This window comes from Penicillium maclennaniae (genome assembly GCF_028827695.1).
Source record: "Penicillium maclennaniae strain IBT 15551 chromosome Unknown utg000001l:1.0-3280838.0:1.0-3283122.0, whole genome shotgun sequence".
In the NCBI taxonomy this organism is placed as follows: Eukaryota; Fungi; Ascomycota; class Eurotiomycetes; order Eurotiales; family Aspergillaceae; genus Penicillium; species Penicillium maclennaniae.
In genome coordinates this window covers 1,745,255-1,758,374 of record NW_026623213.1, presented here as the reverse complement: position 1 = coordinate 1,758,374, position 13,120 = coordinate 1,745,255, and the positions used below count along the sequence as shown (strand labels likewise).

The 13,120-nt window shown below is 51.0% G+C and overlaps 7 protein-coding genes across 7 annotated transcripts; 4 read left to right on the top strand and 3 right to left on the bottom strand.

Moving 5' to 3' along the window:
• Nucleotides 1-870: 870 nt before the first annotated feature.
• Nucleotides 871-1,323, bottom strand: N7477_000685 (high-affinity Cu transporter CTR3; the record flags this gene model as incomplete). The annotated part of the gene is made up of 1 exon (XM_056962348.1): nucleotides 871-1,323. The coding sequence occupies one exon, from the start codon at nucleotides 1,321-1,323 to the stop codon at nucleotides 871-873; it is 453 nt and encodes a 150-aa protein (XP_056827351.1).
• A 756-nt stretch (nucleotides 1,324-2,079) lies between these two features.
• Nucleotides 2,080-2,989, bottom strand: N7477_000684 (exosome non-catalytic core subunit SKI6; the record flags this gene model as incomplete). The annotated part of the gene is made up of 2 exons (XM_056962347.1): nucleotides 2,080-2,584; nucleotides 2,694-2,989. 2 exons carry the CDS (start codon nucleotides 2,987-2,989, stop codon nucleotides 2,080-2,082), a joined length of 801 nt encoding a protein of 266 aa, XP_056827350.1.
• Nucleotides 2,990-3,648: 659 nt separating this feature from the next.
• On the top strand, nucleotides 3,649-6,438 carry N7477_000683 (putative DNA excision repair protein (Rad26L); the record flags this gene model as incomplete). The annotated part of the gene is made up of 1 exon (XM_056962346.1): nucleotides 3,649-6,438. One exon carries the CDS (start codon nucleotides 3,649-3,651, stop codon nucleotides 6,436-6,438), a length of 2,790 nt encoding a protein of 929 aa, XP_056827349.1.
• A 477-nt stretch (nucleotides 6,439-6,915) lies between these two features.
• Nucleotides 6,916-7,764, bottom strand: ssuA (RNA polymerase II subunit A C-terminal domain phosphatase; the record flags this gene model as incomplete). The annotated part of the gene is made up of 1 exon (XM_056962345.1): nucleotides 6,916-7,764. The coding sequence occupies one exon, from the start codon at nucleotides 7,762-7,764 to the stop codon at nucleotides 6,916-6,918; it is 849 nt and encodes a 282-aa protein (XP_056827348.1).
• Nucleotides 7,765-8,273: 509 nt separating this feature from the next.
• N7477_000681 (nicotinamidase) lies at nucleotides 8,274-9,081 on the top strand (the record flags this gene model as incomplete). Its single annotated transcript, XM_056962344.1, has 2 exons — nucleotides 8,274-8,354; nucleotides 8,428-9,081. 2 exons carry the CDS (start codon nucleotides 8,274-8,276, stop codon nucleotides 9,079-9,081), a joined length of 735 nt encoding a protein of 244 aa, XP_056827347.1.
• A 302-nt stretch (nucleotides 9,082-9,383) lies between these two features.
• On the top strand, nucleotides 9,384-10,279 carry N7477_000680 (GIG1 family protein; the record flags this gene model as incomplete). The annotated part of the gene is made up of 3 exons (XM_056962343.1): nucleotides 9,384-9,660; nucleotides 9,725-9,907; nucleotides 9,960-10,279. 3 exons carry the CDS (start codon nucleotides 9,384-9,386, stop codon nucleotides 10,277-10,279), a joined length of 780 nt encoding a protein of 259 aa, XP_056827346.1.
• A 486-nt stretch (nucleotides 10,280-10,765) lies between these two features.
• On the top strand, nucleotides 10,766-12,625 carry N7477_000679 (OSBP family protein; the record flags this gene model as incomplete). The annotated part of the gene is given in 8 exon segments (XM_056962342.1): nucleotides 10,766-10,958; nucleotides 11,007-11,112; nucleotides 11,181-11,291; nucleotides 11,340-11,618; nucleotides 11,669-11,918; nucleotides 11,975-12,286; nucleotides 12,416-12,494; nucleotides 12,510-12,625. 8 exon segments carry the CDS (start codon nucleotides 10,766-10,768, stop codon nucleotides 12,623-12,625), a joined length of 1,446 nt encoding a protein of 481 aa, XP_056827345.1.
• Between the last annotated feature and the right edge of the window lie 495 nt (nucleotides 12,626-13,120).

The window sequence follows — 13,120 nt, the reverse complement described above, 5'->3', positions numbered from 1 at the left end:
TTCATCTTCTGTAGGGCATTCTTCGTCCCCTGTTAGTATCAAACGTCCGAGTGACAATATTTTCAGGAGATCAGTCCACCAGTGTTCGCCGTGGCTAAGTTGTATGCCCTTTGGTCGCAGGGCGCCTTCCTTCTTCGCTGGGAGATGACGATAATAGCAATGGTTGTTTCAGGAGCAATTTAGCTGTCACTCTCATCTTTAGAGCCTCACTCGGACCCTTTCGACTTTTCTGAAAATATCACCATAGGATACCCTAAAAGTTCCAAGTCCCTAGTGTTATGCGGGCCCGAGAGACTCGGCCCCGAGAAAGAGAACCATTCCACCAGACTCAGGCATACCGAAAAATGGCATACAACGAGACTCTACGCCCGCGAAATGTAGATTGACCTTTATTGATAGTCAACATAATGTTCGAGGGCTGAGTACGGAAAATGCACCCAAGCACAGACCTGCGATCAGCCCTGATGTGTACGGATTAGACTCTTCGTCAACACCACCTGAAACTTGGTAGATGCTGGAGGGCATTTCATGAGTATTGAGAATGGTCCTTTCTATGCCAGACTTAGTCCAAGCTAAGGGGGGGTGTGGGGAGAGGTGCATTGGAGCAGATGTGTTGAGAGCGAAGCGAGTGATATTAATGTGTACGTAGTCTGACATAACAGATACGGTTCTCGTAATTTCATGATTCAAGTTCCACCGTCTCATTCCCGTCTTCATGAGTCGGTCTCTTCAGGCCACTTCTGCGAGTATGCCACGCCCAGCGAGATGTTTGGGATTTAGCCACAGCACTTTGTGACAGTGGTAGCATCATTCCTAGGTTCGCGAGGGTTTCAGCACAAGAGCCAAGTCGAGGCAAGACAGCAAAGGTACTTACTCCTTATTCAGAGACACAGGCTCCCAGGAAAAGATCAGTGAGCCCAGGAAGGCACCGATGAAGATGCAGATAATAATGTACCCATTAAAGTACATTGCAAGTAGCATGATGAAGTAAGCCACAGCGAACTGCAGCATGTGCATGAAAGCGCGGACGATCTGCTCCACAGCTGAGGGACGATAGGGCTCCATGACGCAGGGACGATAGCTCTCCGGGACACCTGGACAGTCAGTGAGTGGCTCGCCTGGGATGTGCGCACTAGTAGAGTCTCGATCGATACCCAAGGAAGAGACCGGGGCAGCGGTGATATGATCGTTCTTGGAGGGCATATTGCAGAAGGGATCAGACTTGGCGGTCTTGGAAGCATCATTATCGGAGCTAATGCTTCGGTAGCTTCTCTTGTTCACCTTGATTTGTCCCGAGACAGCAGAAGCGCCGGGCATGTACATTCTGTTGAGTCGAGCCCGACGTAGAATGAATGTCTCATATTCCCTTCCTAGACGGCGCAACAGCTCCAGGACAAGGACGAGGCAAATCACACCGATGCAGGAACCGGCGAATGCGCCGTGGGATCTCACGTGCCAGGATTTGGCGAGGAAGCCTAGGAAAAGTCCTTGTCAGTGGGTTCATGCGGTCTTCAGAAGACGGCATTGCGAACAGGTGTCGATGGTATCCCAGTTCCACAACATCTAAGAATCATAGTCAGAACAAGGCTGTGTTCAGCTTGAATATTTCATATTGACTGACTGAGATCTTGCAGCTCATGTCCATGTCTGAGGGTATCCCGGTCATGGCAGGCATGCTCTGGGATGCAATCGAGGTTGGCATTGTCATGTCCATAGCCATCGACGCCATCAAAGATGAATTTCCGAGATAATTGAGAATTGCAAAGACGTTTTGACTATCTCGAGGAGGAACGACAGGGACCCGCTGATACCGCAAGCTGATGTCTAGAGTCAGGTGAAGAGAGATGAGAAAGTGAAGCGACCAGAAGTGTCAGGTAATGAGGTTTAAGTCCAGAGCAAGACGCAACGTGATGAGCACATTTTCGCGCGTGTTTGAGCAGATTGATCCATTTCGGGATGTTGGTATTGTGAATGTTTACACGGAAACAGGTACGAGTACAAGTACATACATCCAGACAGGATTGAGTACTCAGTGCAAATGAAGACACCTAAAACACCGATGCTAAATGGGTATCGACTTTATGCCCGGCTGGAATCCTTGATGACGCCTTCCAACAATTCGCGGATTTGGTTACATCCATCCATCCCCACAGCCAGCATCGTTTCAATGTACGTACAGTGCAACTTGGAGTCCATGTTCAAGATGGCCACCTTCGTTTCTTCTCCCTCGTCCATGTTATTTTCTCCCACGGGGACAGACGTGGTGGTACCAACGGTCAGCTGCGGAAGCTCCTGTTCCTCGGGAAGAGAAAGGTCAAGCAGGGGATCTAATTCATCGCTGCGAGGATCCTTTGGTGTAGACGCGCTACCACTCATGCCTGCTGTGCAGCCGCAGAGAAGTCCAGGCATGGGAATACCGGCATCCACCAGAGCCAAAGTGCATGCATTGATAGCTGCCGCGAGGAGAGAGCCGTCGGCGGAGAGAACTGAGACATGAATGCTAATAGTGCTGTGCGGGTAAAGATAGGTGTGTAGATGGGACTGGAAAGCAGAGCGAAGGATGGTTGCAATGCGCGAGGATTGTCTGTGAGGAGATGGGTGTCAGTATTCTCCTCTCAAGTTTCGAGCAACCAACACGCAGAGCTGGAATCGGGGTTCCTTTGCTTGCATCCAATGTGAAAGAGTCGACCTACTTGTCACTGCCTCCGGCTCTCCTCCTTCGGTCCACACCGGCGAATCCTGCGATGTTCACGTCCACCTCAACAACGGCACCTGAACTGCCGGCTGAACCACTGGCCTCGCCCCTGCGGCCCTCGGCGGGACCGTGGACAGAGCACATGATAGCTGTGTTACCCATAGACAGGTAAGAAGAACCCGAACTGGCGGGGTTTGTAGAAATCTGGGCCTGGAGCAGCCGCAGCTCGTTCCACCGACGACCATCCAGGCGCAGTCGAGTGAGAGGGTAAGTAGTCGAAGTATCGAGAGGCATCTCTGCGAGCGTAACTCTCAGGGGGAGTGAATATTTGTGACGGGTGCGAAAATGCTAAAGTAGGAAGCTCGACTGCCTTGCGACTGGTGGGATGAAAGTTAGCCCCGGTCCATCTCTCCTACAAAGAACACAGTGATCGCTCAATACTTACATAGTTCCGGTCGCGTAATAAAACTCAGCAGAAATTTCAAGTCAATTGGAAACAGCGGAGAGGTAGTCCGCGGCTTAAAGTGTAGAAAGTGATCGGAGCAGCTTTTTTTTCCAGGCCGATCGGGAATGACATCGCCAACTTCTCCGCCTTCGCGGCCGGACGCGACTTCCACGCTTCTTCACCAACACTCAAGCTTCTCTGGATATGCAAGCTCTGTAGGAGACATGGAGAGTCGCAATACCAATACCGAGCCCATTGCTATTGACTCGGACGATGATGACCTCGAAGTGACACCGTATCTGAACCCCTCCATCAACTCTGCTAGTATGTACCTACTATCTACGTGTGGAATGCAGCTCACAGTTTATGAGAGAGGCACATCAGCCAAGTTAACAATGGGGATTGGTCCTCTGGCAAACGAGAGACGACCGATAAGTCACGTACAAGTACAAGTACACGAATCAAAGTACAGCCTCCTGAAAGCGAAGATGAGTTCAATGATGGCGAAATGGCCTACAAAAAGTTCAAGGAGCGCAAGTCGGTCAAGCGCAGGCAAAGTGCAGCCGCCACTCGAAAGGCAAAGATGCCGAAGAAAGAACCGCGCAACAACGAGGTGATCGTCGGCCGGGTGAAACCAGAACAGTCGAGGTCCGAATCTAAGCGGCCTTTACAGTATGGCAATCTATCTTCCGAGGATGAACTGATGGAATATACGCTTCCGGCTTACCTGAAGCAGCGCCGTCTCCAATTTGACCGCAAAACAGAATATCTTCAAGCCTCGGGTCTGAGATTGCCGCCTTCGTATGACGAGGTTGAGTTTTCTGATAACGAGTGCCTCGAAAACTTACAGGAGAAACCATCCTTCCTGGGAAGGACGCCAGTTCGTGAGTATAAAGACATCCCTTTACCTTACTCTCTGGGCATCATCCCTGCGCCGATCGCGCAATGGCTGCGCCAATACCAAGTGGAAGGAGTCGCGTTTCTGCATGAGATGTTTGTCTATCAGAAAGGCGGCGTGCTTGGAGACGATATGGGCCTTGGAAAGACGATCCAAGTGATAGCTTTCTTGACAGTAGCCTACGGAAAGACAGCTGACGAAAGAGATGCCAAGCGAATGCGCAAGATGCGTAGATCGCAAGATAATGTGTGGTACCCGCGGACCCTAATCATATGTCCCGGAACCTTGATTTCCAACTGGATGGCAGAACTTCAACGGTGGGGATGGTGGCATGTGGATATGTACCACGGTCCCAACAAGGACCAGGCCCTTCATGCTGCACGCTCTGGCAGAGTAGAGATTCTCATCACCACGTACACTACCTACGTGAACAACAAAGACTCTATCAACATGGTAGAGTGGGACTGCGTGATCGCCGACGAATGTCACAAGATCAAAGAGCGAAAGTCAGAAACGACACTATCTATGAATCAGATCAATGCTCTGTGCCGTATTGGCTTAACCGGCACGGCCATTCAGAACCGATATGAAGAGTTGTGGACTCTTCTCAACTGGACAAATCCTGGTGTGCTCGGCCCAGTCACTTCGTGGAAGACCCAGATCGCAGATCCATTAAAAATTGGCCAATCTCATGATGCAACCGTTAACGAGCTCAGCAAGGCTCGAAAGACAGCCAAGAAACTCGTCGAGAACCTGCTCCCGCAGTTCTTTCTGCGACGCATGAAAAGTCTTATTGCTGATCAATTACCCAAGAAAAGCGATCGTGTAGTTTTCTGCCCATTGACTTGGACACAAGCTGAGGCATACGAGAACTTTCTGGACAGTGACATTGTCGATTACATTAAGAATTCCTCGGAGCTGTGTGACTGCGGATCAGGAAAAAAGCAAGGCTGGTGCCACAAGAGGCTTCTCCCCGGCACTGAACTACCGTGGCAGGCCTTTGTATTCCCTGCCATCACCGTACTACAGAAGCTTAGCAATCACCTTGCGATCCTTATTCCACAGGGAAATGACCCGAGAGAAAAGCAGGATAAGGACAGGGATATGCTGGAAATTGCCCTCCCCGACAAATGGGAAGAACTATATCGCTCTCGAGACTCAATCGTCAACTACGCCAACCCTGAGTTCTGCGGAAAATGGAAAGTCTTGCGCAAATTGCTAAGATTCTGGCATGCCAATGGAGATAAAGTTCTTGTATTCTCACATAGCGTCCGATTGTTGAGAATGTTGCAGACTCTATTCAACCATACGAGCTACAATGTGAGCTATCTGGATGGTTCGATGAGCTACGAAGATCGTGCCAAAGCAGTGGACGACTTCAATTCCGATCCTGCTCAATTTGTCTTCTTGATCTCCACCAAAGCTGGTGGCGTCGGATTGAATATTACGTCCGCCAACAAGGTCGTGGTTGTTGATCCAAACTGGAATCCATCATACGATTTGCAAGCCCAGGACCGAGCCTATCGTATCGGACAAACCCGTGATGTCGAAGTTTTTCGACTCGTCTCTGCCGGCACCATTGAAGAGATTGTGTATGCCCGACAAATATACAAGCAACAACAGGCTGAAATCGGATATAATGCTAGCTCTGAACGTCGGTACTTCAAGGGCGTCCAAGAGAAGAAGGACCAGAAGGGCGAGATCTTCGGATTGAAAAACCTCTTTTCATATCAATACGACAATGTCGTCCTGCGTGACATCGTCAATAAAACAAACGTGGCCGAGAGTCGGGCTGGTGTGCAAGTCATGGACTTCGAATTTGAGGCAGAGGAGGACCCCACCGGCGAAAGTCTCATCAAAGCTGAAGACGAGGCAATGAGCCAATTGGCTGCAACGATCCGCGGCGAGGCTGAAGACGGCTCAAACCCTCAACCAGCATTACGGAAACATGACCCAGTGCAAGCGATTCTGGCTGGCGCTGGAGTTGAATATACTCACTTGAACAACGAGGTCATCGGATCCTCCCGTGTTGAAGAACAACTCAGTCGACGCGCCGCACAGACAACAAATGATCCAGGAGCCAACTTCCAAGTGTTCGACCCCTTGGAAGATGATGCCGACATCGACGATCCATTCGTAGAACCTGAAAGTCTGCGTAATTCCAAAATGCCTCCCCCGTGGGCCGCTGAAGGAAGGGCTTCCAACTTCAAGTATAATCCACCAGCGGATGTGCAACGTCGTCAATTCTGCAGCATGGCCCGGCGCTTCGGATACAAGGATGCTACAGAGTTTGCGCTCGTCGTCGAGAACATGACTCAGGCTGAGCGGAGAGCGGCCCTTGATCGGTGGTATCAGGAAAGGCGTGAGATCTTGATCAAGGGGAGAGAAAGCGTGAGATGAAAAGAGAGATTATAGCTGATATCAAGCCTGAAGCCAGGGTGGAGATGAAACCAAATGTTGAGGATGAAGAATGATTCTGTTTTCTTTTTTGCATTATTGCTGGAGTTCAAATTGGAGACGATGATACCCCTTTGTTATCTGAGATTGAAAAAGAATGTTTGCTGTTTGCTGTTCGCATGCTTTGGTCAAAGTCGTCGCGAAAACTGGCTTGGTGAAGGAACCAAAAAGGTTCGAAAGTTTTTGAGGTACATGTAGCTAAAGGTCCGCGAATACATCCAGAAAAACTAAGCACAAACTGTTGGACTCAACTGGACTACCTTCTTCAGACTCTACGCTTGAGCAGTATACGAAATTCAATTCAATTGCCTCATGAAATCAAATTATCCATTGAAGTATTATCGCTCTGACACAATCGAATCCACTTAGAAAGACCGGCCATTAGAACGGGGGTATCAGACACAACACAGAAAATCAACGCTACAACCAAGCAAGCGTCCACAAAGCAGGCAGATTAGGATTCTTCTCCTGCCAAGCCGCCAGGATCTCCGGAACACGGTCATCGAAACTCTGGCGCGCGGCACCAGTACCATTCTCCCAGCCTCCAGAGCCATGCATCGCTCGCTGCTCCACAGCCGCTTCATTGAGAGCATTGGCCAGATCGAGAATCGCCTTGCCGCCCAACAAGGCCTCTTCGTGATTATCCTTAATATCGACATTAAAGACGTGGACAGGTCGGTTAAGGTTATTTCCCTTATTCATCAAATCGTCGACGACAGCATCCCAGCATCGTTCTTCACAGGTGATGATCACATCGACAACACCTGCTTCCGTGCCGAGCGCGCCCTTGTCACCCTTGGAGACGTGGTCCACACGCGGCAGACCTGGCACCCAATCCTGGAAACGCTCCGGACCCCATTTCAGATTGCGGTTGCGGTCGAGCATGTTCAGGATACCGTTGGAGCGGTATAGGCGCTCGTCTTTGCTGGCCAGCTCTTCCCACATCTGATTGTAAGAGGTCGTGTTGAAGCTGTACACGTTCGGCTGGGTGATTGTGGGACCTGGCAGCCGGACTAGAGAGCCCGTGCCAAACGAGATGACTGGGTACTTGGCTTCAGCTGCGGATAGGCGGAGGTGGGCTTCCATGGAGCGGTTGTTGTTTGATGCGCACACGGTGCAGAACTTTAGCTTCCAGGAGTCCGGAATGGAGGTGGAGTTGGAGTCCGTCGCCTCGTCCATCTTGGCGGACTCGGGAGGTGGTGGTGGGGGAGGGGGAGGAGTTTGGGGAGTTGTGCTCCCCATGTTTACTCGACGAGGGTCATATGCCATGATAGTGGTGGAGAGGACTATGAATTGAAGACTAAGTGGGCAATGAGGCCGGTTCAGGGTGGTTTGAATATGAGTTTACAATGTCCTGTTATTGGCTTGTAGGGAGTTAGCGAAATCCCTGATAAATGATTGCAACAATTGCGAGGTGATGGAGAGAAGGGAAGTTCAGATAAAAAAAGCGTATAATGAGTTTGTCCGCATAGCCAAAGCTCAGACAGCTCCAATAAATAGGATCATCATGTAGGGTCACTGAATATAAAGAGCACATTTCACATACCTTGCAATTATCACGCATTAGAGCTGGAGCTAGTTGGTCAATTCAAATGGGGCCGCAGCCCTTGAGGAGGAAGGAGAGAAGCAAGTTTTGTGCCGCTGCTCACTTTCGTTTTTACCCGCCTGCTGACTCATCCAGGAACAGCCAAGCTATCCGTAGTTCAAGCTTCGCTGTCTACGTACCCGTTTCCTGCTTCTTCTTCTTGGACGCTTTCCCTGAACTTATTTCTCTCACAATGCCGTTCGCAATCGGGACAGATGGGCCGTTCGTGCCCGCCTTAATCGTTGTTGACATGCAGGAGGATTTCTGTCCACCCGTGAGTTTGAAGATTGGCTGATCGCAGTCCCAAGCTCGGCGTGCTGATGCTACGACGCTCGCTGGGATGATAGAATGGATCTCTTGCAGTCGAAGGAGGCCGAGATCTCGCGCCATTGATCAATGACCTCCTCTCTGAATCAGGGTTTGTGACGCGTATCGCAACTCAAGATTACCATCCTTCAGACCATATCTCCTTTGCCAGCAACCATCCCCCTCCAAATAACCGACCCTTTGAATCGTTCATCGAAATGAAGAACCCGGCGCCGGGAAAGGAATCCGAGACAAAATCCCAACAGCTCTGGCCCGTTCATTGCGTGGCTGACAGCCCCGGCGCGCAGCTTATCCCCGAGCTTCGCGCCGATCTCATCGATATAGTCGTTCATAAAGGAAAGCACTCACAGGTCGAGATGTACTCTGCCTTTGCCGATGCATTTGGCAACAGTGTTCCTGCTATGATAGAGAAGTCGGTCAACATGGACATCGCTGAGTTGCTCCGTGCCCGCAAGGTGACAGATGTCTTTGTCGTGGGGCTAGCTGGGGACTACTGTGTCAAATGCACAGCCATTGATGCTGCAAAGGCTGGATTTCGGAGCTGGCTTATCGAAGAGGCAACAAAGTGCGTTGTGCCGACAGTTTGGGATAAAATCAAGGAGGAGCTTCAGGCTGCGGGGGTCTCGGTGATCCATGCAGACGACCCAGTTGTCCAGAAATTGGCTGTGAGGTAGTCATAGAGGTATCCAAGTATCTAATCGAGATCAACATGTAGATACTGGTCAATCTAAATCCTACATAACATCTCTTCCCCTTCCTTGTATCCAATCAGGTTGCCACCGGGTGGATTATTCCGGGGGCAAGGAGTGGCCCAAGTGTGATCGACATAATAACGGCGCCCTGGATTCAGCTCTCTGTGGACTGCCACACTCTCTCATCTTGCTGCAAAGTGACGTCGCGCCGGCAGTGGCGTTCTCGTCTTTGTCTCTTTTTCACTAACAAGCAATTACCTCTAGCTCTGTGCCTCCATCTCACGATGCCTCATTCTACACCGTCAATCCCGGCCGCGACGATCACTGCGCTGGATGAGAAATTGGCAGACGCCGACGCGGCCCTCCCCGCTCTTTTTCTTCAGGAAAACGGCATCACAGCCGACAGTCTACCTTACTGGCTGGTGAACGTACCTCAATCGCAGTGGACATCGGAATGTCCCAGCTTTTTACGCGATCAACCGCCGAAGAACATTCGATGCCTAGCGACACCGGATGAACGCTACCGACGACAGGACTGGAAATCGGTGCAGGAGATCGTGAGTAAGTGGAGCCTGTCTCCTGCATGCACGGCACGAGGCCTTGGCTAACAGGGGTTGTCTGACAGGGACTAACCGAATTGATCGTTTTCAACGTGTCCCGAGCAAGCTACGGAAATACCTGGAATACACTGCCCAGATTAAGGCTCAATATGGATCGGTCATGCGTTTTGTCGTCAAGGAGAGGCTGCACTGGGGTAATGGGGATACCGATGATCTGAAACCGCGGGGATCCCCGTTTGAGTTCGACGGTGAGTAATGTTTCTTTGAGGGAGATGGACAACTGGCTGACGCGAAAACAAGAGGATATCTGCATCCTGTACAACGACTGGCCCTACGGCATCGACACCGACATCATCCACTTGGTAGTATGGACCAAGTTCGAGCTTCCAGATGACCCAGCCACGGGTGAGTTAACGAGGGAGGCCCGGGAGATGATCGAACAATATGTGCAACGAACATTTCGTTCCATGGCGGCGGACTCGGTCGTGTGGTTCAAGAACTGGAAATCCTTGAAATCGGTGCACGCAGTTGAACACTTCCACGTCATGCTCCATCGGCCAGATATGGCATTCGTGGCGGAGATCACCCGGGGAGATGTCCCACTTATCGATCGGATCTGACGGAGGGGATCTGGAAGGTTGAACGGTCTTGGCTCCAAGCCCTGGCACCTGCGATCGGAGACCTAGGCACAATGTTATCCAATGCAGAGACTCTGCAGCTGCGGTGAATTGGTCCGACCTGACTTGCCTATACCTCGAATCCCCACTGTGCCAAGCCGTACCCCTCCTTGAGTCGAAACAACTCAAGAGACTGACGAGTGGGAAAGGATGAATGGGAACATGCAGTCTGTATTGGGGAGAACCGAATATTACATCGGTTGAACAGACCGATTTTCGTAAAATAAGTCGCCCAAGTCGCCCAAAGTGGAGGTGTGAGGCTCGACGTCACTGCCCCCCCCTTCTGAGGCTAAGCCTCTCTTCATTTTCCTCTCTTTTTCTTCCTCTCTCTAAACCCCCAACGAAACAAGTCCATCTTTGAAACGTCTTGCGCTTTAGATGCCTTGCTGTTCATAGACACACTCACTCAGCCAACTTCCGAAAGCAGCCATGCCGGTCCCGGGTCTCCGCCGTGCATCCATGGCCAGTAAGTTTTCTCCGTCATTTTGCTTCGGAACTTCCAAGCTTCAAGCGCTCAGCACCATGACTGAACCTAACACCCTCGCCCATCCAGGTAGATCGTCCATGGAGGATTCCGTCCAGAGCGGAGAAGACGAGATCGTTGAGCCCGAACAGGGAAATAGTAAGCGACCCAGCCCAAGAATGCTGCGCTCGCGCTAACCAGGCCCAGTTCTCTCGCATATCATCTCGCAGTTGCGCCCTGGCGCTGACCTGAGTCGGGTCGTGCTGCCTACTTTCATTCTTGAGCCGAGGTCCATGCTAGAACGCATCACCAAGTACGCCCAAAACTCTCGGCTGCCCGCGGTTGCGGCGAAGTGACTGGATAACTGACGCGATTTCCTAGCTTCATGGCACACCCTGATACCCTCCTGCCCATGCCTACAATCGAAGATCCTGTCGAGCGTTTTGTTTCCGTGGTCAAATTTTATTTGAGTGGATGGCACATCAAACCTCCGTAGGTATTTTCATACTTGGGCTATGACCGGATCCTGACACCTTGCAGTGGAGTGAAGAAGCCGCTGAACCCTATTCTCGGAGAAACCTTTACTTGCTATTGGGACTATCCCGATGGAACCCACGGATATTATATCTCTGAACAAACCTCTCATCACCCGCCCAAGTCGAGCTATTTCTTCATGGCTCCCGAGCACAACATCCGGATCGACGGAACTCTCAAACCCCGCAGCAGGTTTTTGGGCAACTCCGCTGCCAGTCTGATGGAGGGAATTGCGATCCTGCGACTCCTGAACCGTGGCCAGGACAAGGACAAAGGCGAGCGATAGTACGTTTCAAATGTATGGGGTCTAATGTGGGGATTCTAACGAATGGCAGTATCTTGACTCAACCAAACATGTATGCGCGGGGTATCCTATTCGGCAAGATGAAGTATGAGCTTGGTGACCACAGTTATGTCCGGTGTCCGGAGAATCACCTCGTGGCCGATATCGAGTTCAAGACTAAGGGCTATTTCTCCGGTACGTATAACGCCATTGGAGGAACTATCAAGAACGAGAAGACTGGCGAGGTTCTATATGAATTATCCGGCCTCTGGAATGGCGAAATGCACATCAAGAATGTTCACGTAAGTTTTCTCTTGTCTCCTGATTCACTGTTGGTCCGGAACCAACAAAAGCGCAGACCAATCAAAAAGAGGTTCTGTTCGATGCCTCTCATGCGAAACACTCGAAGCCGTTGGCACGCCCAATTGAGGAGCAAGGAGAGCGTGAGTCTCAGCGGTTGTGGGAAAAAACTGTCAAGGCCATCGTGACCTCGAATCATGCCGCTGCTACGGACGAAAAGACCAAGATCGAGGATCGTCAACGCGAGGAAGCCGCCAAGCGTGCCGATGATGGTGTTGACTGGAAGCCTCGACTTTTCCGCGCAGTTCAGGGAGGGCCCGGTGGCTCCGAGGAGGGAGACGAGGATCTCGACTGGATTATCAACGCTGAGGTGTATGTTTCGCCGAGCCGATCAACTCGTCCTATTTTGTCCGCTAACCTACAAACCCAGGGACTCGCATAACCCTCAACTCGCCACAAAACAGATTATGGCCATTGCACCCATCCTTCCAGGTCAGAGAGAATCCGCCCAGTTCCGGATACCGCCACACAGGCGTTCCAACCCCGCAAACCAGGTGTCCTCCCGGGAAACAGGACCCGTAGCTAATACCCAGGAGTAGGCCAAGTAGCAGGAACGACCCCGGAGGAGCCAGCCACCGATATCTTGGAACGACAGGACACACAAACAGCAGCCGTGGAGCAATTCGTGGATGCAGAGGAGACCCAATAAATCCCTTAAATACAGCCCCACCGCCCTATACAGGCCGTCCTCAAAAACCGAATGCATTCCACTCACCTGGTGTTCCGCCAGACGACGTACTCAACCTGCGCAGACTACCCAGCACGCTCACACCCGGCCGCCCATCCTCATAGTCCTTCCCATGATGTTCAACACAAACGTTTCCCGGCTACAGCCGCGCCCCCAATGCTGGATACCCGATTTGGTTCTGGATACCCGATTTGATTGTGGATTTATTAACCCCGAAACGACTCAAAATGAAAAGAATATGAATTTAGACCTTATCTCCATATCACAGCCTGACCTCGACCTCGGCCTACTAAGGTGAGGAAAATTGGCTATGGTCGAGGTACATAGTAATTTTTCACATGAAATCCCTGCATGGCAGCAATCTATAACAAGTGGACAGAAGAGAAGAAGAAAAACTGAAAAAGGTGGCAGGGGGATCTGATTCACATGGCGTGGATAATCATGTCTGCATGATGC